General features: G+C 36.1%; 1 protein-coding gene across 3 annotated transcripts; it reads right to left on the bottom strand.

Annotated features, from left to right (window-relative positions):
* Nucleotides 1-10,828: 10,828 nt before the first annotated feature.
* Nucleotides 10,829-25,254, bottom strand: LOC114627788 (prolactin-8A9-like). Of its 3 annotated transcripts, none has more exons than XM_028775697.1 (6): nucleotides 25,206-25,254; nucleotides 23,754-23,932; nucleotides 22,977-23,015; nucleotides 13,878-13,985; nucleotides 12,248-12,427; nucleotides 10,829-11,312 (listed from the first exon to the last, which is right to left on the bottom strand). In XM_028775697.1, exons 1-6 carry the CDS (start codon nucleotides 25,234-25,236, stop codon nucleotides 11,124-11,126), a joined length of 726 nt encoding a protein of 241 aa, XP_028631530.1. In that variant the 5' UTR covers nucleotides 25,237-25,254; the 3' UTR covers nucleotides 10,829-11,123. The 3 variants fall into 3 exon arrangements, with proteins under 3 accessions (XP_028631530.1, XP_028631531.1, XP_028631532.1); XM_028775698.1 differs by having other exon boundaries at nucleotides 11,124-11,312; nucleotides 23,754-23,929; nucleotides 25,206-25,236; XM_028775699.1 differs by lacking the exon at nucleotides 13,878-13,985 and having other exon boundaries at nucleotides 11,124-11,312; nucleotides 25,206-25,236.
* Between the last annotated feature and the right edge of the window lie 1,202 nt (nucleotides 25,255-26,456).

Below are 26,456 nucleotides of genomic sequence, written 5' to 3'. Positions count from 1 at the left end.
ATATAAAATTAACTCAAACTAATCAGTAGCCTTCCTCTACTCAAAGGATAAAAAGACTGAGAAAGAAAATGGGAAAAGGACACCCTTCACAATAGTCACAAATAATATAAAATATCTTGGTGTGACATTAAGCAAGCAAATGAAAGATCTGTATGACAAGAACTTCAAGTTTCTGAATAAAGAAATCGAAGAAGAGCTCAGAAGGTGGAAAGATCTCCCATGCTCATGGATTAGCAGGATTAGCATAGTAAAAATGGCCATCTTGCAAAAACAATCTAGAAATTCAAAGCAATCCCCATCAAAATTCCAACTCAATTCCTCAGAGTTAGGAAGAGCAAATTGCAAATATATCTGGAATAGCAAAAATATCTAGGATAGAAAAACCATTCTCAAAAATAAAAGAAATTATGGGGAGTCACCATCCCTGACCACAAGCTGCATTACAGAACAATAGTGATAAAAAACTGCATGGTATCAGTACACAGACAGGCAGGTAGATCAACAGATTATAATTGAAGAACCAGAAATGAAACTTCATAGCTATGGTCACCAGATCTTTGTCAAAGGATCTAAAACCATCCAGTAGAAAAAAGACAGCCTTTTGAATAAGTCATGTTGGTTCAACTGGCAGTCAATATGTAGAAGAATAAACTTGATCCATTCTTTTTTCTTTTTTTTTAAATTGCATATTTTCTTTATTTACATTTCAAATGTTATCTCCTTTCCCAGCCCCCTTGAAACACCCTATCCTAAGCCCACTACCCCTGCTTCAATGATGGTGTTGCCCCACCCACCCACTTCTACCTTCCCACTCTTACATTCCCCTACACTGGGTAATCAAGCCTTCACAGGAACAAGAACCTCTTCTCCCATTGATGCCAGACAAGGCCATCCTTTGTTACATATGTGTTGGAGCCATGGGTCCATCCAAGTGTATACTTTTGGTTGGTGGTTTAGTCCCTCGGTGCTCTGGGGGTTCTGATTGGTTGATATTATTGTTCTTCTTATGGGGTTGCAAACCTCTTCAGTTCCTTTAATCCTTCCCCTAATTCTTCCATTGGGGTCACCACGCTCAGTACAATGGTTGGCTGTGAGCATCTGCCTCTGTATTTTTCAGGCTCAAATCTAAAAAGATCAAGGACCTTCATATAAATCCAGATACACTGAAACTAATGAAAGAAAAAGTGAGGCAAAACCTCAGGCACATGTGCACAGGGGAAATTTTTCTGAACAGAGCACCAATATCTTATGATCTAAGATCAACAATTGATAAAGAGGACCTCATAAAATTGTAAAGCTTCTGTAAGAAAAAGGAAACTGTCAATAGGACAAAATGGAAACTAACAGATTGGGAAAAGATCTTTACCACTCCTACATCTGATAGAGGGCTAATATCTAATTTACAAAAAGAACTCAAGAAGCTAGACTCCAGAGAACCAAATAACCCTATATAAAAATGGTGTATAGAGCTAAAAATGAATTCTCAAATGAAAAATATTGAACGTCTGAGGAGCACCTAAAGAAATGTTCAACATAACATCATCAGTCATCAGGGAAATGCAAATCAAAACAACCCTGAGATTCCATATCGCACCCATTAGAATGGCAAAGATCAAAAACTCAAGTGACAGCAGATACTGGTGAGGATGTGGAGAAAGAGGAACACTCCTCCATTGTTGGTGGGATTGAAAGCTTATACAACCACTCTGGAAATCAGACTGGTGATTCCTCAGAAAATTGGACACAGTATTACCTAAAGACCCAGCTACCCAATTACTGGGCGTATACACAAAAGATTCTCCGAGATATTACAAGGACACTTGCTACACTATGTTCATAGCAGCCTTAATAATAAAAGAAGCTAGAATGAACCCAGATGTCCTTCAACAGAAGAATGGATACAGAAAATGTGGTATGTTTACACAATGGAATACTACACAGCTGTTAAAAACAATGAATTCATGAAATTTGCAGGCAAATGGATGGAACTAGAAAATATCATCCTGAGTAAGGTAACCCAGTCACAAAATAACACACATGGTATGAACTCACTGATAAGTAGGTTTTAGCCCAAAAGCTCAGAATACCCAAGATACAATTTACAGACCTCATGAAGCTCAAGAAGAAGAAAGACCAATGTCTAGATGTTTCAGTCCTTCTTAGAAGGGGGATCAAAATACTCATGGGAGGAAACATGGAGACAAAGTGTGAAGCAGAAACTGAAGGAAAGGCCATCTAGAGACTGACCAATCTGGGGATCCATCCCATAGACAGACTCCTAAGCTGGATACTATTTTGAATGCCAAGGAGTGCTTGCTGACAGAAGCCTGGTATTGCTGTCTCCAGAGAGGCTCTGCCAGAGGTGGATACTCCCAACAAACTAGTGAACTGATCATGGGGTCCCCAGTGGAGAAATTAGAGAGAGGACTGAAGGAGCTGAAGGGGCTTGCAGCTCCATGTAGAGAGCGACAATACCAGCTAACACGGGAACATACATGGAGGGACCCATAGCTCCATTTGTATATGTAGTGGAGGGCGTCCTTGTCGGGCATAACTGGGAGAGAAGGTTCTTGGTCCCGTGAAGGCTCAATGCTCCAGAGTAGAGTAATGCCAGGGCATGGAGGGGGGTGTGGGTGTGTGGATGGGGGAGCACCCTTGTAGAACCAGGGGGAGGGGTATGGGATAGGGGGTTTCCATGGGGAAAATTGGGAAATAGGATAACATTTGAAATGTATATAATTAAAATATCCAATAAAAAGAAAGAAAAATGAAAATGAAGGAGCAGTGAATGTTTCTTGAATAGCTTTAAAGTGTGAAAATATATAGAACAAATGATATAATATCAACAATATATGGAAAAATATTGGAGGAAATGTTTGGGAGTTTAAAGCCTGTCTGCCATGTTTTTATGTCTGCCTCTGTTCAGTGACCATGACATGTGATTTTTTTACAAGAATGAGGCTGCTTACTGAGCATTTTTGAAAACTAGGAAAGAGAATTCAGCCACTGAACTTTCCATTTCAAGAGATTAGGTGGGAAGACTATAGTCATCAGTCATTTAAGATGAATACAGTTTTAGAAATAGGCATCTAAAGCTAGGTAGTGTTCATTGAACTTTTCATGATTATAACGTATGAAGGGACAATGCAATCAGTGGTGACTTTTGAAAACAGCAGGTTTGTTACATTTCCATTACTGTGACACAATATCCGAGATTATCTTAAATGTGGCAAAGGTTTATTTTAGCTCAAAATTTCCAAGGGATTTGTCACGTGTCACTTAGAACTATGACAGCATAATATATCATTTTAATAACAAGTGTGGTAGAGTTAGCCTAGTCACATATTCATTCATGATCAGAATGAAAAGACACAGAGCAAAGAAAAGGATTAGAAAAGAGAATCTTGATATCTCTTTGAAGTCACATATTCTGGTATATAACTTCCACTATAGGTTTCTGTCTCCTAAATGTTTCCCAGCTCACTGCAGTGCAACAGGCTGATAACTACAGCTTCAATACAGAACTCCTGGAGATTGGAACTCCAGATCCAATGAATCAAAAATTCTTAGAAAGCTGGACACAAACAATTCAAAGAGAATAGACAGTTCTTATGTCTTATTCTAATTCAATGATGAAGACAAGTAACTTCTCTCTTGTCATTGTTGAGAAATGGAAGTTTTACACTAGAAATTATTTAATCCCTCTGTGGTCTTTTTACACCACCTTTGACCAGTTAGTTCCCAAATAAAAGACACATACAACGTTTATATTTACAATAAGCTCTTATATAACACAAGAGCTGCACAGATATCTACTTTCTATGTTCTTAGGATCTACTTTCATATTGATAACCCTGAGTTATTATTTTCTGTGTTTCACCTGGGCTTCTCTAACCTCAAGGCCATGTTTTTATGACTTACCTAATCCATGAGTCTTCTCCTTCCTCACCCTACACCTTCTTCCCGTCCCTCATGGTTCTCCTCTGACTCCCAGGCCCAGGAATACTAAACTCTGTGTATGTCTCTTCTACCAAGCTACTGGCTGTTGACATTTTTATTTGCCAGTCAGAAATAACTTGGGAGCAAGGTCACATAACTTCTACTTATGGATTCTCTCATATCTGAGGCAACCAGGTCTTGAGGAAAGACTATTAGCATTAGAATACAAGAAGCATCAGGTCAACCCACTATACAAATTCTTGCCTCCTGGAACAGTACATATATTTTAGCACCATTTCAGTCTAATAAGTTTAGTGATGGTTTAAGTTGCAACCTCTTTTGATCAATTTTGTTTCAAAGCCGGTGGTATACAAGAAAAAAAGTTCATGATCATTGGTCATAAAATTAACTGGCTTCAATTTTTAATCTCTGGACTTTTCTTCTTTATAACTTCACCTACTCTGTCTCTAAAGACACTTTATCATTTCTACATGCTAGCTTCCTCTGTCAAGCCATGGTCTGCTGATGGCTACTTTGAGCTTTCCTCATTGGAGATCCCTTAACAAGTTATCTTATTATATATTATCATTTAAAATATTTGTTTTCTAATGGAAGAAAAAAGGTAGAACCATATGGAATGAGAATTGTAAAGTGGGAGGAAGACAGGTATAGGAAACATTAATCGGGATATACTTTATGAATAAAAAAACCCTATTTTTTTATTAAAGATTGATTATTTTAGAGCTAGAAGATGGCCTAGTGATTAAGAATGCTTGTTGTTTGTGCAGAGGATCTAGGCTCAATATTAGTACTCACATGGTGGCTCAAAAATATTCATACCTCCAAATTCAGAGTATCTGATTCCTTATTCTGACATTTCCTTGTATTCTTATATTTAGGTAAAGTATTCATGCATATAATATAGAATCTTTAAAAATAAAAATGTCTGTTGATTTTTTATACCACTACTAACATTCAAGCTCAACTATACTTATCAGATTTTAGGAAATCCCTAACTTGTAGAAAGATTGCAAAAAATTTGTAAATGCAATGTCTTTTTATTTTGAATAGTATTCAATTTTGAAATGAAATTAGTCATACAATCATTTTTTTACTATTTTTTGACTCATTTATTCTTCATGTATGGTACCCACTACCAGAAATCATTGCAGTAATTTACATATTGTAAACTTCTATGCACAAGTTCAGCTAGAACTCATATCAGCCAGCCATTTTTGAACCAACTGTTTAGTCTCTGTAGTGTACATAATAACTAATTTTGTGTATTATTAAATCAATTGATTTCCATTGTTCTACTCTATCTTTATGATTCCATAGCTATTATTCATGAAACAATAGGACCATTTCTTCAAGTTATTTTAAACTGAAATTAATAATAATAATTAATAATAACAATAATAAACTGCATAATAAATAATAATAATAAACACACCTGCATTATAAAAGGGAATGGTTGTTATATGTTCTTCTGAAATATCTTTTTTCACTCTTCTCTGCTAAAATTTAAAGCTTAAGACTATTATCACTTTTCTCTCATAACTTCATTTTCAGTTTTATGTCACTTTTAAGCAGAAGCCTTTCTCCATCACATATAAGTGATTAAATAGACATATAAATTTCATGCTTTACATAAAAATTGAAAAATTTGTATTCTGCAATTGAACTGTGATTCATTTTCAGATTTCCTTTCTGACTAGTAGTCTCCTGTACTGAAAATATGCATACTGATAGAAGGATGGCTAAGTAAAAAGCCATGTACTTAGATTCATTGGACAAACAGCAATTTAGATTATGCATATATTTTACCATACATACCTGCCTTTTGAAGGAAAAAGGGTGAAATATATGAGAGAAGCAAATGTTTATTTTATGCATTCAAGATGAAATAGAAAGGCTGATAGGATACTTCAAATCATGGTGGTTGGTAGTATTCTGACTGATCTTCACGGTCAGGGAAGGAAGCTGATTCATATGAAAAAAGGGTTGCTCTGACAAAAGCATTGATTCACTTAAACTTTGTCTGATAAGCACCAAGAGTGTTAACTATGTAGTAGAAATTTTTCATGACTTCTGACATGAAGAATGGCTGTCTTACTCAGTGTTTTGTTGCTCTGAAGAGACACTATGACCACTGTAATTCTTATAAAAGAAAACATTAATTGGGGATGGCCTACAGTTTCAGAGGTGCAGTTGAGTATTGTCAAGGCAGAAAGCATGGCAGTGTGTATGCAGAAATGATGCTGAAGGAACAGAAAGTTCTACTTCTTGTTGATAGGAAGTAGAAAGGGAATTTGTTTCGCACTGGGCAGAGCCTGAATGTAGGAGATATCCAAGCTCACCTCCATAGTGACAAATTTCCTCCAATAAGGTGACAGCTACACAAACAAGGTCATATTTCCTATTATTGCCACTTCCTACTGGCCAAGCATTCAAATACAGTAATCTATGAAGACAAAAGCTATTCAAACCTCCATAGTGGTGTAATTCTGATTTTTCCTGGAGCTCTACACACTCAAGGGATGAAGAACTACTTTTAATACAATTAACGTGTTATGAAACCAAGTGAGAGAAAAAAGGTCACTGGAAAGAAAATGGAACAAAAATTTAAAATAAATGTCTAAAATTTAAGGTAGACTTATGTGTTTATGCAGTTTGGTATCCTAAAGGCATGGTTTCTGTTTTTCTAGGGTTTTATTACTTTGCAGAACTCTATGATTAAAAGAAGCTCAGTGAGCAAAGGTTTTATTTAAAGGTACAGTTTATAGTTCATTGTTGATAGACTTCATGTCAAGAACTCATGACACAAATCTTGAATTAGGACTTGATTCAGAAGTAATGGAGGGACACTGCTACTGACTTGCTCAGAATTCCTTTGCATAATATCCTAGGCCACATGCTCTAATATCCTTAATCAAGAAAATGCTCTATAAACGTGCCTCTGATCTATTTTTTGTTAAGTTTTTAGTTGTATATTCTTTTTTATTGGATTTTTTATTTAAATTTCAGATGTCATCCCCTTTCTCCATCCCTCCCCCAGAAACCCCACATCCTCTCTCCCCTCCTTCTTCTTGCTTTTTTGCTTTATTAGTATTTTAAATTAACACACAAAATACTGGGTTTTATTACAGCAACCTCATGCATGTGTCATTAGAGTTCTGATTTGTTTCACTCTGCCCCTTCCCTTTCTTCCTCCAGCTAGTTTCCTCATCTGATTTCCTGTCACATGTATTCCATCACCCTCCCTCATCCTTTTTTGTTTTTGCTTTTTTTTTTGGTTGTTGTTAGTAACCTTTTAAAAATATGTTAATGAAAGGCTTTATAAGTTTGGTAATGCTCAATAACAAGATGCCCATACAATCAGAAGTGTAACCCAATACCCAACCTAGATATACCAACTATCTTTGACTGGCGGAGACACACAAACATCCACCTCCATGTCAGCCTTGGTTCTTCATCAAATCTAACAAGAACAGTATCTTTTATACCATGTCTTTTTTACTGCTTTCATCCCGTTAGCCTTTCCTTTCTTTGCTCCTTATTGCACAACTCTAGTCTTTCATTTCAACTCATGTTTTGTATTTTTCATTTATCAGGATGCTGTTGTGACTAATACTCACTGCCTGGAAATCCTTGCAAATCACTGACAATGTTGAAAGTGAACTTCTGTAACACAGTTTCCTTTAAGGAAATATGAAAATAATATGAGCCCTTAACCTATAATGCTTAAAATAAATTCATAAAGCTGAGCTCCCATTAACCAAACCACAACCCCTTTGGACTGAAAAAATCAAGTATTTAACATATTGCTATTATTTGGAGTATTACTAGGATTAGTGTCCTACTTACAAATGTCTGATTAAATGATTATAAGTGTTGGTTTATATTAATATAATGTCAACCATGTAAACTTCTGCTATAATAAAGAGATTTTGTGTCCTCAAGCAAAGGTAACATATCCCTTAATCTCTTAAAAACTATTGGTGAGAAGCAATTTGACATTTCCTTAGAAGAAATTCAATCTGAATGAAGTACATTATTTTGTGACATGTCACTTAGAGGTCCAGAATACTGATACTTGAGTACAGATTTGTGTTTGAAGAAGGTAGAAAAGAAATAAGGTAATCAACACCCTTTACAGCAGTTAAAAATATTAGAAAATACTTTGATGTAACTCTAACTAAACATGAAGTTCAAGTCTATGAAGAAAGATATTGAGGAGGATGGAAAAATCCCCCATGCTCATGGATTGGTAGACTTTGCATAGTAGAAATGGCCATCTTACCAAAAGCAATTTGCAGATCCAATACAGTTCCCAACAAAATTCTATCAGATTTTTTTTACCTTGAACGTACAATTCTCAGCTTCATATAGAAAAACAGGAAAAACCCAGGATAGCTAAATGGATATTCTAGAATAAATTAACTTCTAGAGGTAGCATCATCTCTGATTGCAAGCTATATTGGATTCTTTTTCCCTATCTGGACTGCCTGGATGTACCTCAGTGGAAGAAGGTACACTTAGTCCTATTGAGACTTAATGTCTCATGGCAGAGTGGTAACTAATGGGAGCTTCCCTATCTCCAAGGAGAAGGGGAGAGGGCAATGGAGGAAGAAAAATGTAAAGGCAGAACTGGGAGGAGAGGAGGAATTGGGCTGACATCAGGATGTAAAGTGAATAAATAAATATATTAATTGATAATGACAATAATGTCATTTGTATCACTTGGTTTCTACTTGCTATTGTAACTTTGAAGTTGTATGAGTGGTCTTTATATATCTTAATTAAAATAGTTTAATCATAGTCAACAATCATCTTACATGCTAAATTATGCTTACATGTAGTGCATTAAATATTTGTGCCTCTGTGGTCATCAGGAAAATTGGTTTGTAATTTTGTGATTTTAATTATAGTTTTTATTTTTCTTAGATTATAGTATAATTACTAATATCCCCTTTCCTTCAGCAGTACATCCCCTCTTTTGTATCTCTCATTACGGTTTTTCAAGTTTATGGCTACTCTTTTTTATTTCTCTACTTGTATTTGGTACTCTGGTCCTGCTGGCTCTATTAAAATATGTTTGGTTATTGTCTTTTTTGCATGTTTTAAATAGTTTGAAGGAGATTTGCATTAGCAATTTGTTTAGATTTTGTACATTTGGCAGTGCACCTATCTTTTCTTTGTAAGTAAGCTTCTATTATTACTAGTAATTTCAACAGTAGAAACAGACCTACTTGACTGTACTTTAATTTCTATGGACGTGCAATGTATCTAATCCTCTAACATATTTTTGCCTCCATACATGTGTCTGTCCATTTACTCACTCATATCTTATTCATTCATGAGTCCAGTCCTAATTCCGTGTCTTTTTTATCCTTCTGCCCTTTTAATTCCTCTATAGAATATTGGCCAGTTCATGTCTTAAGATATCTCACATTCTTTTTATTTTAGTCCAGAGCCCTTTCCCATTTTTTATTGGGAAGTATTGTAGCAGTATTTGAAAATATTACTAGTCCTTTACTTTTTGTAGCTTTTCTTACTACTACAGCTTCCCAAGCCATACTTATTTTACAATTTGGCCACATTGCATTCTAAAAGTAGAATGTGCTATTTTGTGTTGTTCTGTGACACATATAAAAGCTTTAAGATTGACATAAATCACACTTTGTAATGCAAGCTTAATTCTCAATAGTTTTTCTCTAGTTTTTACATTATCTCTTATTTTTGCCATGAAACTTTGGACATATCAAATATTTTCTTTAAAACAGAAGTCCTTTAGTTGTCTGAAATCCTTTGTGTGGGATTAAGGGTCCTTGGTTTCAGCACATCCATTGCTCTTTAGCTTATGTTTTAGCTGTCATACTGGTGACACTTCATAGATGTTAACTTCTGTCATTCTCAATAGACCCAATTTCAAAGACAACCCCATAATTGCCTGGCTCTCACAATGTATCCACCCCTATTCCACAATGAATCCTGAACCTCCAGTGCTAATGTTACATTATAGTTGGATTATTCGGGACTGGGCTTTAAGTTTGCATTTTGATTGGTTGGAATTTTCTGTAGTAATCATACAATATGTTATAAGATCATAGGACAGTAAAACAAGAAATAAATATCAAGAAAATGTCACCATCTATACAAATACACAGAAGGTGAAGGATCAATCATGTCCCTGGAAAAAAGAGAGAAGAAATTTCAAAAGTTCATAGAAAAAAAAAACTAAGTGCTGCTTATCAAAATATTTAAGATATAACTGAAGAAAAAAAAACCAACCAGTTGATAATAGAAATTGGCATGGTCCCTGTTTCATACTGAGAAAAATGACACACAACTGGTTGCTTCATCAGAGTTTATGGCAGACATCTCAAGGGAATGTCCATCTTAAAACTCTTATTGTTTTAATATCCACATCATATGAAGTGTCTAATTTTTTTAAAAAATACCATAGAGAAATAAAATACTTGTTAGACACAGAGAAATGTAAACATTCAGAACATATCTATGATCACTCTATGGAAGAGCAAAGTTATAGTTGGGCTTATGACACATATTGAAAAGATCATGACTAAGTGACATTTACATTCCAAAGTAATTTTATTTTTTCAAAATCAGCTCTTTTGAAATTTCACAAATGAATTTACTGTATCTTTATTACTTCGAGTCCTTGCCTCCTTTCCTCTAAGTCCTACCGAGGATGTGGAGTCATGTAGCAATTTATTGGATTGACTGTGCTTTCACTATTAGCATAGTTTTCTAAGGACAATCTCAATTTCAGGAAGCATTAAAAATTATATTTCTGATTTGGGTACATGAATTAATGAATGAGTTTTATACTTTGATATTAATAGCTTGACATTCATTACTTTTGTGTGGAATAAATGTGACTTTATTGAAGTAAACTTTAACTTTATTTGCAAAATTACCATCTATTTTGTGATATATTTGATTTGGGTATCCTGATTTTCCCTATATATATGATAATCAGTGAACAAAAGATCAAGAGGCTTTTTAGAGTTGGATGATTCTAAAGATTATTCTTTTATTTTTTTAAAAAATAGACCCATTATACCCACAAATGCATTCAGAAGATATTCAATTAAAAGAAACTTCTCAGCAATGGACTGTTGTGGAACATTTCTAAGACAGACAGGGTAGATGTGCACTTAGCAATCTTTCCCAGTTATACGACACTTCAGTGTTCTGAGATAAAATATAATGTAATGTGTTTCATTGTATATGCAGTTGGAAAGGTTAAACATTGCCAAAAATTTACGATTTTTGCCACTTGATTTTAAGAATGAAAGATGTTCCCAGCTGGAAAATTCTTCCTTCATCTCTGCTGTAGGATAGACCTAAAAAATCAAAATGATAATCAGCTTCTTGTGATCACATTGTTAGTGTTCCTTTGTCCTTATTTCTTCTGTGTCCAATCAGGGAAATACATTCACAAATGTGCTGCTTCCATCAAAGTTATGAGTTTTCATTTATCTAAGCCAAGAGAATCTCATGTAGTTAGACTTTTAGAATCTTTTTTTTTCAGAAGCAGAGGAAATGTAGAAAATCTCTATTTGACTTTGGGCCAATGGAAGAGCTCATATCAGTTACTCATTCAGGAAATTCTTACAGGTCCTTTCATATGTATTTCACAGCAGCTGACGTGTGCTACTATTCTATGAAATCCATTACCCAAAAGGTCTATGTATGAAAGTCTCACATGGGATAAGGATTAGATATTGATTTAATATGCAGACTGAAAGGAGGACGGTGATAAAAGGACCATAGCTCATTTCTTCCAACCATTAAAGCTGTCCTTTAAGTGTGTTAAAGGAACAGCTAGGTTTCATTCAGATCCCCAGGGTGGGAAGAGATGAGAAGTATCTGAAAATGTTGGAGATGACATTAACCTATTAGAGCAGTGGCTCTGAAACTTCCTAATGCTGTGAAAGTTTAGTATAGTTTTTTATGCTGTAGTGAACCCCCAAAATAAAATTATTTTTATTGTTCCTTAATAACTCTAATTTTGATAATTTCAGTAATTGTAACTTAAATATTTTATGTGCAGGTATCTATCATATGACTACTGTGAAACGGTCTTTTGTTACCCAAAGAGGTCATGACCCACAAGTTGGGAAACATGGTCTTATGGGAAGATTGTGAACAAGATCAGATACATATGTTTCACTCTGGAAAGATGAGGTATTTCAGAATTATTTAGTTGTTGGTGTTGTTGTTAATTTACACACTATACTTCTTTTAAGAATGAGAATAACTAATGGGAACTTCTCACCTTGGTGAGTATCCACCTAAGGTCATCGAGGAGTTCTCTCTTGTTCTCTTCGATCTCCTTCGCTTTTGAGAGGATTGTTTCTGGGACATCTTGCATGGCACTCAGTTCAATCACTAGATGGTATAGAGGGCTAATCCAGGAACCCACATAATTGATCAATGTTTTTAAATAATTTTCAGTCTGAGAAACACAATAGAACCATTTCATTAAATAATTTGAGGTAAGCAGGTTTGTTATCTATAATGTTCATGTACAGAAGCTGAACTGAAACACGTTTCTACTATATTTATAAGATACATTTATAGATGTTACATAGTTTGGAAGTGTAAAATTTAAACAACTTGTGTAATTTCTACAAAATAAAACAAGTTGTGGGACTTATCAATTAGCAGTTTTCTGAGGTTAAGTCATCATATTTTGTTCTCCTTATGCAATTTGAAGAGATTCCTTTCCAGTGAGATCTTTATTATTCAGCTATCAGTTTATCAATTTGTAAAACAGTCTTCCTGATACTCACTAGAAACAAATAAGGATTGAGTCATAATAGATAGAAGCAGGGATAAATGCTTAAAATCATTTTCAATAAGAGTTTCATTTAAACCATGTATAGGGGAAGAACTATATCATATCCTAAAATGATATGTAGATCTTATCCTCATGAATTTGGGCATTTTTGCATCCTAAGGAACATAAACTATTATTTCACAGGACTACTCTGCTCATCAGGTTTTCAGTTAAGGAATATAGAATAATAGAAGCATAAAGTGATAAGTAAAAATAGAAATAGAACCAGGACAGAATTGAAAATCAAGAAGGGGGACAGTGTTCTGTAATGTAGAATGTCACTATGCAGAACCCATTAGCAACATGTAATAAATACAGTCACGTGTTACCACTGATGGAGAAGTGAGTATATAAACATAGATAGCCAATTTATCCAAACAAATTCTAAAAAAAAAAATTAGTAAGAATAATTTCATTGGCAGATAATTCCTAAAATAGTATTCTCTAAATGGCTTATTTATTTATTTTTTCAAATTAATTTTTTATTGGACATTTTATTTACATTTCAGATGCTATCCCCTTTCCCCATTTCCCCACCACTACCCAGAAAGCCCCTATCCCATCCCCCTCCTCCTGCTTTAATGAGAATGTAACCTCACCTACCCACCCACTCACACCTCCCTGCCCTCAAATTCCCTCACACTGGGGCATCCAGCCTTCACCAGAACAAGGACTTCCGCTCCTACCTATTGCAGACATGGCCATCCTCTCCTACTTATACAGCTGGAGCCATGGGTCCCTCCCTATGTGTTCCCATGCTGGTGGTTTAGACAATGGGAGCTCAGGTTGGTTGGTATTGTTGCTCTCCCCATGGGGCCACAAACCTGTCAGCTCCTTCAGTCTTCCCTCTAAATGGTCTATTTAAGCATTGCTACACTATTATTGCGTATTTGATTTTATTTATAATGTATAAATACCTTATTGTAATTATTTTCTATAGTTTATCTTCATTTTTTTCTGCATGCATGATTGCTGTATCTATCATAATTCCTGTAATAATTGACAGTACCACAAACCCAATATACTGCTTCTGAAGTTCTGTGAAAAACCAATGAAGGAAACTCACCTCAATATCTGCATGACCAGTTCCGCTATATGGGGGGTTTGAGAGAGTAGAATGGCAGTAAGTTCCAGCTCTGACAACAGTTTGATCCCGCCTAATCTGTTTTGAGTTCTTCAAATGAAACAAAAAAATAGAATTTATTACTTCATGACCAGAATATTAATGCATTATAGAGGATTTGTACATTTTAACAATAAGTACTTCATAAAATACAGATATTATGAATTAAGAAACAGCCTGTCCTGTTATTCTGTGTTTATTCATTGTACCTGCAATTTAACTTGGTTTTTCATTAAGTTTTGAATACTAACTCCTTCATCTTTTACTCTCTTTTCTTCTTCACTTTCAAAGGTTTCTCTATGGAATGCAAACACTGAAAGGAGTAAATTTATGAAGATCTAATCATTTAATTATTACCATTGTTTAGTGTTTCATCATAAAGTCATAGCATATATTTATTAATCTTCCTATTTTCTGTCAATGAGTACAGATCTTTCCTTACCTATACAACAATGTTATAAATTTATTAATTTAATACTAAAGAATATAGATGGGCACGTTTATCACCATTTTAGAATGAAATTGTGTATAATTTGACCCACAAAATAAACTATTTACAGTAAATTCTATGTAAACTCAACATTAACAAAATATAAAAATATTAATTAATGCCATGTATTATATAGTCATTGTATAATTAATGAAATATTTAATTTACTTAAATATATACTTTAGAATATCTTATTTATTTCAAATAATCAGTTAATTCATCAAAGGTTAGTAAATAATTGTGAAGGTTAAGAAGTTGAAAAGTGGCAGGTCACAGGTGGCAGCTCAGCACCCAACCCCAGAAAACCAAGAGAAAGAGGGACTCCCAGGAGCTTTAACTCAGGCAGCATCCAAGGTAAGGAAAAAGCAGCACTTGCCCCAAACAGGGAGCAACCAGGATCCACTGGGACCCAGGAATTAACTCCTGGCCTGGAGCACAGGGTCCTTCCTGTCTGAGCCGGAGCACTCAGCAAATCCTGGGAATCAGCACTGCACCCAATCTCACAGGACCCAGAGGAAGCGGGGATCCCAGGAGCTCTAACCCAACCAGTATCTTAGGCTAGGAAGCGGCAATACTTGCCCCAATCAGGGAGCAACCAGGACCCACTGGGACCCAGGAATCCACTCCTGACCCAGAGCCCGGACCCCCTTCCAGTTTCCACCTGAGCACGGAGCAGATCTTGGGCCTAAGCTCTAACTCCAGCAGCAAAACCCATCTTTAACAATTCTGACACAACCTAGATAATAGGAAAGACAGGCCCCAGTCAGAGACAGCACAGATTGCACAAAGGCAATCCAGATGGCAAAAGGCAAGTGCAAGAACACAAGCACCAGCAACCCAAGATACTTGCCATCATCAGAAACTAGTTCTTCCACATTAGAAAGTCCCAAACAACCCATATCACCAGGAAAGCAAGAACCAGATCTAAAATCACTTCTAATGATAATAATAGAGGATTATAAGAAGAAAATAAATAACACTATCAAAAAACTTGAGGAGAACTCAGGTAAACAGGATGAAGTCCTTAAAGAAACACAAAAATCCTTTAAAGAATTTCAAGAAAACACAAACAAACAGATGAAGGAATTGAACAAAACCATCCAGGACATAAAAGTGGAAGTAGAAACAGTAAAGAAATCACAAAGGGAGATTACCCTGGAGATAGAAAAACTAAGAAATCAGGAGTCATAGACACAAGCATCACCAACAGAATACAATAGATAGAAGAAAGAATCTCAGGTGCAGAAGATACCTTAGAAAATATTGACACAAATGTCAAAGAAAACACAAAATGCAAAAAGTCCTTAACACAAAACATCCAGGAAATCCAGGATACAATGAGAAGACCAAACCTAAGGATAATAGGTATAGATGAGAGTGAAGATTCCCAACTTAAAGGGCCAGTAAATATCTTCAACAAAATTATTGAGGAAAACTTCCCTAACCTAAGGAATGAGATGCCCATAATCACACAAGAAGCCTACAGAACACCAAACAGACTAGATCAAAAAAGAAATACCTCCCGTCACATAATAATCAAGACTCAAAATGTACAAAACAAAGACAGAATTTTAAAAGCAGTAAGGGAAAAAGGCCAAGTAACATGTAAAGGCAAACCTATCAGAATTACACCTGACTTCTCACCAGATACTATAAAAGCCAGAAGATCCTGGACAAATATCATACAGACCCTAAGAGAACATAAATGCCAGCCCAGGCTACTTTACCCAACAAAACTCTCAATTACCATAGACGGAGAAACTAAGATATTCCATGACAAAACCAAATTTACACAGTATCTTCCCGCAAATCTGGCACTACAAAGGATAATAGCAGGAAAGCTCCAATACAAGGAGGGCAATCATACCCTAGAAAGAGCAAGAAAATAATCCTTTTACATCAAACCCAAAAGAAGATAGCCACACAAACGATGTCTCCTCTTAGCAAAAACACCCTCTCCTTAATATCTCTTAACATCAATAGACTCAATTCCCCAATAAAAAGGCATAGGCTAATGGACTGGATACGCAAACAGGACCCAGCTTTTTGTTGCTTACAGGAAACCCACCTCAGCAACAAAGACAGACACTACCTTAGAGTAAAAGGTTGAAAAACAATTTTTCAAGAAAATGGTCCTAAGAAACAAGCGGGTGTAGCCATTCTAATATCGAATAAAATCGACTTTCAACTTAAAGCTATCAAAAAGGATAAGGAAGGACATTTCATACTTGTCAAAGGAAAAATCAACCAACATGAACTCTCAATTCTGAATATCTATGTGCCAAATACAAGAGCACCCACATTCATAAAAGAAACCTTGCTAAAGCTCAAAACACACATTGCACCTCACACAATAATAGTGGGAGACTTCAACACCCCACTCTCAGCAATGGATAGATCAGGGAAACAGAAACTAAATAGAGATACAGTGAAACTAACAGAAGTTATGAACCAAATGGACTTAACAGATATCTATAGAACATTTCACCCTAAAGCAAAAGAATATACCTTTTTCTCAGCACCTCATGGTACCTTCTCCAAAATAGACCATATAATTGGGTACAAGACAGGCCTCAACAGATATAAAAAATTTGAAATAATCCCCTGTATCCTATCAGATCCCCATGGTCTAAGGCTGGTCTTCAAAAATGAGAAAGACAATAGAAAGCCCACATTCACATGGAAACTGAACAACACCCTACCCCTTGATAATCTGGTAAGGGAAGAAATAAAGAAAGAAATTTAAAACTTTTTAGAATTTAATGAAAATGATGACACATCATACCAAAATCTATGGGATACAATGAAAGCAGTGCTAAGAGGAAAATTCATAGCTCTAAGTGCCTACAGAAAGAAACTGGAGGGAGCATACACTAGCAGCTTGACGACACACCTGAAAGACCTAGAACAAAAAGAACCTAATACACCCAAGAGGAGTAGATGGCAGGAAATAATCAAACTCAGGGCTGAAATCAACCAAATAGAAACAAAAAGAACTATCCAAAGAATCAATAAACCAGGAGCTGGTGTTTTGAGAAAATCAACAAGTTAGATAAACCCTTAGCTAGACAAATCAGAGGGCAGAGAGACAGTATCCAAATTAATAAAATCAGAACTGAAAAGGGTGACATAACAACAGAAACTGAGGAAATTAAAAAAAAACATCAGATCCTACTACAAAAGCCTATACTCAACAAAATTGGAAAATTTGGATGAAATGGACACTTTTCTACACAAATACCAGTTACCAATGTTAAATCAGGACCAGATAAACCATCTAAACAGTTCCATAACCCCAAAAGAAATAGAAGCAGTCATTAAAAGTCTCCCTACAAAGAAAAGTCCGAGACCAGACGGGTTTAGTGCAGAATTCTATCAGACCTTCAAGGAAGACCTAATTCCAATTCTATTCAAACTATTCCACAAAATAGAAACAGAAGGTACAGTGCCCAATTCATTCTATGAAGCCACAATTATGCTCATACCTAAACCACACAAAGACCCAACAAAGAAAGAGAACTTCAGACCAATCTCCCTTATGAACATTGATGCAAAATTACTCAATAAAATTCTAGCAAACTGAATCCAAGAACACATCATAACAATCATCCATCACAATCAAGTAGGTTTTATCTCAGGAATGCAGGGATGTTTCAACATTCAGAAATCCATCAATGTAATCCACTATATAAACAAACTCAAAGAAAAAAACCACATGATCATATCACTAGATTCTGAGAAAGCATTTGACAAAATTCAACACCCCTTCATGATAAAAGTCTTGGAAAGATCAGGAATTCAAGGTCCATATCTAAACATAGTAAAAGCAATATACAGCAAACCAGTAGCCAGCATCAAACTAAATGGAGAGAAACTTGAAGCAATCTCACTAAAATCAGGGACTAGGCAAGGCTGCCCACTCTCCCCCTACGTATTTAATATAGTATTGGAAGTCCTAGCCAGAGCAATTAGGCAACACAAGGAGGTCAAAGGGATACAAATTGGAAAGGAAGAAGTCAAAATCTCACTATTTGCAGATGATATGATAGTATACTTAAGAGACCCCAAAACTTCCACCAGAGAACTCCTAAACCTGATAAACACCTTTAGCAAAGTGGCTGGATATAAAATTAACTCAAGCAAATCTGTAGCCTTCCTCTAATCAAAAGATAAACTGGCTGAGAAAGAAATTATGAAAATGACACCCTTCACAATAGTCACAGATAATATAAAATACCTTGGTGTGAACCTAACCAAGCAAGTAAAAGACCTGTATGACAAGAAATTCATGCCCCTGAAGAAAGAAATCGAAGCAGAGCTCAGAAGATGGAAAGATCTCCCATGCTCATGGATTAGAAGGATTAATATAGTAAAAATGGCTATTTTGCCAAAAGTCATCTACAGATTTAATGCAATCCCCATCAAAATTCCCACTCAATTCTTCACAGAGATAGAAAGAGCAATCTTAAAATTCATTTGGAATAACAAAAAAACCAGGATTGCAAAAAATACTCTCAGCAATAAAAGAACTTCTGGGGGAATCACCATCCCTGACTTCAAGCTGTACTACAAAGCAATAGTGGTAAAAACTGTGTGGTATTGGAACAGAGACAAGTGGGAGGATCAATGGAATAGAATAGAAGACCCAGAAATGAACCCTCATACCCATGGTCACCTGATCTTTGACAAAGGAGCTAAAACCACCGAGTGGAAAAAAGACAGCATCTTCAACAAATGGCGCTAGTCCAACTTGAGGTCAGCATGTAGAAAAATGCAAATTGATCGATACTTATCTCCTTGTACAAAGCTCAATTCCAAGTAGATCAAGGACCTCCACCTAAAACCAGCCACACTGAAACTAATAGAAGAGAACCTGGGGAAAAGCCTGGAACACATAGGCACAGGAGAAAAGTTCCTGAACAGAACACCAATGGCCTATGCTCTAAGACCAAGAATTGACAAATGGGACCTCATAAAACTGCAAAGCTTCTGTAAAGCAAAGGACACAGTCAATAGGACAAAGCGGCAACCAACAGATTGGGAAAAGATCTTCACCAATCCTACATCTGATAAAGGGCTAATATACAAGGTATACAAAGAACTGAAGAAATTAGACTCGAGACAAAGAACCCTATTAAAAAATGGAGCACAGAGCTGAACAAAGAATTCTCAACTGAGGAAGCTCGAATGGTTGAGAAGCACCTAAAGAAGTGTTGGGCATCCCTAGTAATCAGGGAAATGCAAATGAAAACAACACTGAGATTCCACCTCACACCAGTCAGAATGGCTAAGATCAAAAACACAGGTGACAGCACATGTTGGCGAGGATGTGGAGAAAGAGGAACACTCCTCCACTGTTGATGGGATTATAAACTGGTACAACCACTATGGAAAGCAGTCTGGCAGTATCTCAGAAAATTGAACATAGTGTTACCTGAGGACCCAGCTATACAACTCCTGGGCATATACCCAAAAGACATTTCAACATACAACAGGGACACATGCTCCACCAGGTTCATAGCAGCCTTATTTATAATAGCCAGAAGTTGTAAAGAACCCAGATGCCCTTCAACAGAAGAATGGATGCAGAAAATGTGGTACATTTATACAATGGAGTACTACTCAGCTATTAAAAACAATGAATTCATGAAATTCTTAGCCAAATGGAGGGAGCTGGAAAATATCATCTTGAGTGAGGTGACCAAATCTCAAAAAACATACATGGTATGCACTCACTGATAAGTGGATATTAGCCCAAAAGCTCACAATTTCTAAGGAACAACATGTAGACCACATAAAACTCACATAGAAGAAGGAAGACCAAAGTGTGGATGCTTTGGTCCTTTCTAGAAGGAGTATCAAAAGTTTCAACCAGAGCTCCTAAAGTCTAAACCGCCAGCCAGAGAGCACAAAGGGAGGGATTCATGCACCTGTATAGGGAATTGAGGGTGACCTTGTTAGACTTCAGTGAAAGTGGAGGGCCATGATCCCCAAAAGTTTGGATCCCCTATTGTGTGGGAATTCGAGAGCAGGGAGATGGGACTGGGAGGATGTTTAGAGCACACCTTCACAAAAATTAGGAGGAGAAGGTATGGGATAAGGGGTTTTGGGGGAGGATGGGAGAGGAGATAACATTGAAAGGTAAATACGTATAATATCCAATAAAAAAACACACAGATAAAGGGTCAAAAAAAAAGAGAGAGAGGGAGAGAGTTTACTTACTTTAAATTATTTTCAAAAGTTTCTAGGATTTGTTAATTGGCTAAGATCCTATTTTAAGCTCTCCACAAAAGAATTTAAGTCTCTGTTCAATATTCTCAAGAGAGATGTAAATCCTAATTTTCCTCAACAATTAATTGACAAAAGAGAAGTAATCTCACAAAAAGTAGAAGAAGCTATTACTAATCGATATATTATATAGTCTGATTAGTTGTTGGTGGTGCTATAACAGTCCTTTGACAAAAGATTATTAATATAGATTTATATATACTTAAATAAGGTCTTCATGACTCTCTGAGTGTGGAAGGAGCGACTGTTGGCACTTCTGCCCTGATCTTAAAGAACTCTGAAAAATTGGCTTTAAAAACAAAAGAGGGGGAATGGTACCCCCTCGGAAGGAGTCCTCCTGAAATACTCTCCATCATGCCTTGTTCACTTTTATCTCTCTAAAGTTGAAAGCTCATGGAAAATCTGCTGCTGACTGCCTCTGGCACCTCCGAGTCCAACAAAACTTTGCCACAGATATGGGGAAGGACCCTCTTACACTTAAAGGGAATGGCCCAGACCCAGATCCCTTATGGGGCTGAGGATTGATATGCCAGTCTGATACCACAGAAGGCACAGCTAACTGGCTACCAAAAAGATTAATAAAAAAATAGATACCCCACAAAGCCATGCAAAACCATAAATATGATGAATAACAATTTACATCCAGGGAAGAGAAATATCCCTGAGAATTCCCTTCTTTTTCCTTTCCAGGTAAAAATGAATCACCCGTGATGTCTGCTGTTAGAAGTTCTAATCCAGATGCTGGTCTCCGAACTTACACTACTCAGACCTTTGAAGGGCCACTGACAAGAACATAAAACAGCTAGAGATTGACATCACTAATCTGAAGAAATCCCTCATTTCCCTGTTGGAAGAGACCTCCTAAAATCGCAAAGATCCTTATTGGGCTTGATTTACTCTATTACAATAGAAAAGGCTGTGTACAGCTCTTGACTGAGTACAGCTCTTAAAGAAGAAGTTTGCCTTTACATAGACAAGACAAGGAGGGTTAAAGAGAGCATGAAACAGGTAGTTAAGGCCCTAAAAAAAATCAGAGAGAGAAAGAGACAGATAAAGGCTGGTACAAGAATTGGTTTTCAGCCTCTCCAAGGTTGTCAACCCTAATTCCTCCCATCTTGGGACCATTATTTGGGTTCTTTTTGTTTTTTTCTGCTGGTCCCTGGCTCTCAAATAGGCAGATTAACTCTGTGATACAACAGATAAATAATTTGGTAGCAAAACCTACTCAGATACATTATCATAAGTTAGCTATGGAGGACCATGAGACACAAGATGAGGTTGTTACTTTATACAGGGTGTCTCCAAAACCCATCTCCACCCAACCTAAAATGGGGGACTTCTGCCCCTAGACCAAGCAGAGAGGGGCCACCCAGAACCCCCTCTGTCAGGCAATCTGAATTCTTGCTTAGGCTACGAGGCTAAGCACTGCAAGGGAATATAAATAAAAGATAAAAATATCTCTCTGGGTTCCCTGAGGGTCAAGCCTGACTGCATAGGGGTTGATGTCAAAAGTATCCACTGTCCAGGAAAAAGACATTGGGACGGGTATGGCCCTCATGCCTCACTGGACAACGACAGGGGGACTGGAGCCATTACAGGGTCCCCTTCAAATACTGGAGATCAGGCCTCTATCCCCGGCTTCGCAAGGTTAGAATTGCCACAGCCCTTCTATACTTAGAGAAGGGAGGAGATGTCAGGGGCAGCCCTGCTTACACACTGAAGGCCTAAAATCAGCCATAGTTAAAATCAGCAATAGACCTGTCATACATGTATACGAACACCAAGTCTTGGGTCTCAGTGGAAAAACATTGAAACAGATGGCTATAAGCTAATGTAAACAGGCAGCTTTTGTGGAAATTTACAAGCCTGAGTAGTCATAGACCTTGTAATAGGTAGCCTTGGCAGACAATACCAACTTAGATAAGGACAAGCGAGTCATAGGCAGAGTCATAGTGACTTGTCCCCTGAACCTTCACCCAGCCGATACCCAGTTCTGATGATATCTGTATTCCCGCTGATCACCTACACTCCAGTGTCATTCCCTTCCCCACATCCTGCCTTTCTGTGTTTATAACCCCTGTGTGAATGAATTACGATTTGAGAAAAAATAAATTATAAAAAAAAGAAAAAGAAAAAAAAGAAGTTGAAAAGCTGTGAATTAAGAACAAGAAACACAAATACTGTATAATGTTTTCTCATCTAAAGTCTTATCATTAACATGAGGCTATTATTAAGAAGCAGCTGAAAGTAAGTGAGGTACTTACAAGATCCAAAAATTGTCTAGATGAGAATTGGTTGCGATACTGAGTCATGTTAAGGGGAGAAAAATAACATCTAGTCAATAAAATTATGAACACATGTTTATTCCAAACAGAGAAACATCCTCTTGATGACCATATTACTGAAAGTTTGTTTCTTCTATAATTTCTTTTTTTTCTGACCTTAAAAATATACAGCCACCATAAAAGGAATGGATACACTTATATTCCTGCCATGATACTGGACAAACTTTTATCACTAAAAATCTTTAAACCACAATTTATAGTATTTATGGGATTCTTTCTAGATTTTTTCTTTCTTTCTTTCTTTGCTTTTATTCTTTCTCTTTTTTTCTTTCTTCCTTTTTTACTTTCCTTCTTTCTTGCTTGCTTACATGTTTTACTTTATCTCTGTTACAAATATGTAGTACACTGTAATGCCCATCTTCTATGATGTTTACCTGCAGTATGCTAAATGAACATGACAAATGGAAATTCGTGATCCTGAATGCAACAACAGGAAATGAGAACTATTCCCAAGTCACACTTTAAAAGTTTCTATCATAGTTTAGTTGTTTTTATTTTTAATAAAATAAAGAATATATACTAATATCATTAGGTTCTATGAAATTTCACGCCACTGTACAATAGGCCCTGGCCCTGTTTCAGTAGTTGGGGCATCTTTTGCCTATGAAGGTATATTTTCTGATATTTGAGTAATGATGCTTAGTGTCTCAGGTTCTAGTGGAGTTCAAGTATTAGTATAAAGATTGAGGTACTTACAAGCTCTGTATAAAATTGGTCAGCAAGATTACGAAGGGTTTCAGCTCGCTGCATGGCACTGTTAAATGCTTCCTCAAGCGGGTTCCAGCAGCCTCCCTCTTCAGCCAGACATGGAAGAATTGATGCAGCTTTCTCCCATAGCAGAAAGTTTGACACCACCAGCAGCAAGAGTGCACCTGCTACATAGAAATAAAATCCACTTAGAGATGGTGTATTACTCTGAGTTCTTCTAGGTCCAATTGATTCAAGAAAGCAGCATTTGTCCAAAGGTTTGTTTTTGGTTTTGGTTTTGTTTTTCTGTATGACTTAGTATTTAATATCTGGAATGGCATATAAAGTCACATTAAGTACTTAGGGAGGTAATTGAATTTTTCTGATTAACAGAGAAGCAGGTGTTTTTATATTTTTGTATTGTTTAAGACGTTTTCTGAATTTTACGAATGTCTAAACTTAAAATTAGTTCTGTACTTATATTTTAAGTCATTTTTAGATGGTTTAGTGTCTTTGGAATTTAAACTCCTTTTCTGTTACCAAACTCTTGAAGACTAGGTAATGTTTAATCTTCAAGTCTGATATCAGCATTTTGGACACCAATGAGACAGGGATAACACAGTTTACCACTTTGTTTTCTCTATATATTTGACAATAAATAAAGCTATAATGATTACTAACAAGAAGAAGTAATTTAGTCCAACATATGATGTCAGCTTAGAACTGATAACATATGATAAATTCCCACCAGAGAGTTCGTTCATCAAAAACTTCAGATCATTCTCTAAAGTTGATCTTCCCAATAATTTTGTCAATAAATTAGATTCTCAATGTAATCTGAATATATTTATAATGGAAATGTCTTACATGTTCAAGTCATTTTTCTAATGGCTTATTATTAGCTAAAATAGGAGTAAAAACACCAACCATCAGAACTTTTTATTCACAAACACAATTATGTTTTTTCAGCCTTGAGATAAGACTAATTTGATTCTCTGATTTTATACTTTTCATATTTTTCAATTTCTAAAACTCTCAAACATCGTCCATTTGAGATACATTCTCTGTTCTGGAAGGTGTCCTATGCACTGGAAGCTGTCTAATGATTTCCATCAGTTCCACTTATTCTATACCAGTAACAGTTTCATCCTTCTTCTCTTTCTTCAAGAGAGATGACAACACAGAGTCTCTTTGAACACTGCAACATGTCTCACGTTAGAGGATGATGAGAACTACTAATCCAATTGTCTATTGTTTCTTTGTACAAATTCTTCCAAGAAAAATAATTTTAAAAGACAATATAATGTCTATGCAGAATTCTTCTCCTGATAATCTATGAACAAATATCTCTTCAAACCAGATAAAACATCAAAAATTACAAAGAAAGAATTTCATTAGAACAAACTCATAGAATCACTGATATGAATCCTTTACTAAGAGACTTTACTAAAAGAGACTTACAGAAGTGAGACTGACTCAATGGCAGCTCCATCACTGAGTAGATCCCAAGCAGAATCTCTGTCGCTGAGGATCTGCTTCTCTGGAATTGTATATTCTGTAAGTTTCCTGCTCCTATATATTCTAGCAGATAACTCCAAGGCATGCACAGTCATTGACAGCAAGAAGTCACGTACAGAAACACTCATTCACGAGCCATGCATTTCTATCTCCAGGGAATGTTATCCATTTTATTACAACATGCTTATATGAGTCATGATGGTTTCTCTTTGATTGTTCCTACATGTTTATTCTTGTGCAAATTTTTGAAATCTCTGAAGCCATTCTCAGCTGCCTGATCACAGATGATCGTGTCAAACCATGAGGAAATTGGTGTGCATGATTGCTTCCTTTTCCTTAGAATCTTACATTCTTTGTTTTATCTTTTTTTCTAATCTTTATGAACAGAGAGAAATCCTCTATAGAATATTGGCCTACCATGACAAAGCATTAGTAAATTATTCATAGTGTTATTATGAATCTTTGCCAGTAATCACCGGCTACTCTGAACAACGTTTCTCTGTGAAATACGCTGACAATTATAATAATTGACATGCTTAAATTAGGTGCTTAGAAGTCAATTTGAAATAGATAAGATATATTTAACGCAAAACCTCTACTAGTTTCTCTCTAGGCAGTATAGTCTCTCAAAAATTATTGGTTATTCTTTTACAATAACAAATATGAGTATTTTCTTGCAATTGCTTTAATTATGTCAGAAGTTTGTTAACTGTACCAGTAACAACTGTGCCATGGTTGTCCTAATGGATACAGTTTATACACTTCCTTCTAGTATTAACACTGGTGAAAATTCTTCAAAAGCCAACTCTATAGTCACTTCCAGACTCTGGCAGCTAGTCAAGGTTGATGGATCTTCTAACTCAATGCCATCAAAATTTCCTCATATTGTTGAAATAGAGTACTTGCTACCAAAAATCTTTGGAAAATCTATTATATCTAATATTCATTTAAAAGTTGATACGGCTACAAGAATGGCTTGAGGAATTTCAGAAGCCTGGCTGTACAATATCTCTTGAAAAGTAGTATCTGATCTTTGTCACCCTTATACAGAGGTTTAATTCAACAAACATATTCCTTAGGAGCACTGAGGAAATAGGAATATGCAACAAATGGATTGGGAGGTAGGAGGGACCCTTTAGAATATACTAGAGACTTGGGAAGTGAGAGATTTTCAGGAATCAAAGGGATGACTCA

Source organism: Grammomys surdaster, unplaced genomic scaffold (genome assembly GCF_004785775.1).
Source record: "Grammomys surdaster isolate TR1022 unplaced genomic scaffold, NIH_TR_1.0 258, whole genome shotgun sequence".
Lineage (NCBI taxonomy): Eukaryota > Metazoa > Chordata > Mammalia > Rodentia > Muridae > Grammomys > Grammomys surdaster.
This window is presented reverse-complemented; position numbering and strand designations above follow the sequence as displayed.

Bases quoted from the DNA above. Each gene is read 5' to 3' on its own strand.
- LOC114627788 (XM_028775697.1), bottom strand. From the start codon at position 25,236: ATGGAGCTGCCATTGAGTCAGTCTCACTTCT. The intron at 23,933-25,205 runs GTAAGTCTCTTT...ATTTCTATGTAG, and splicing joins ATTGAGTCAGTCTCACTTCT to CAGGTGCACTCTTGCTGCTG. The intron at 23,016-23,753 runs GTAAGTACCTCA...AACATGACTCAG, and splicing joins ACCAATTTTATACAGAGCTT to TATCGCAACCAATTCTCATC.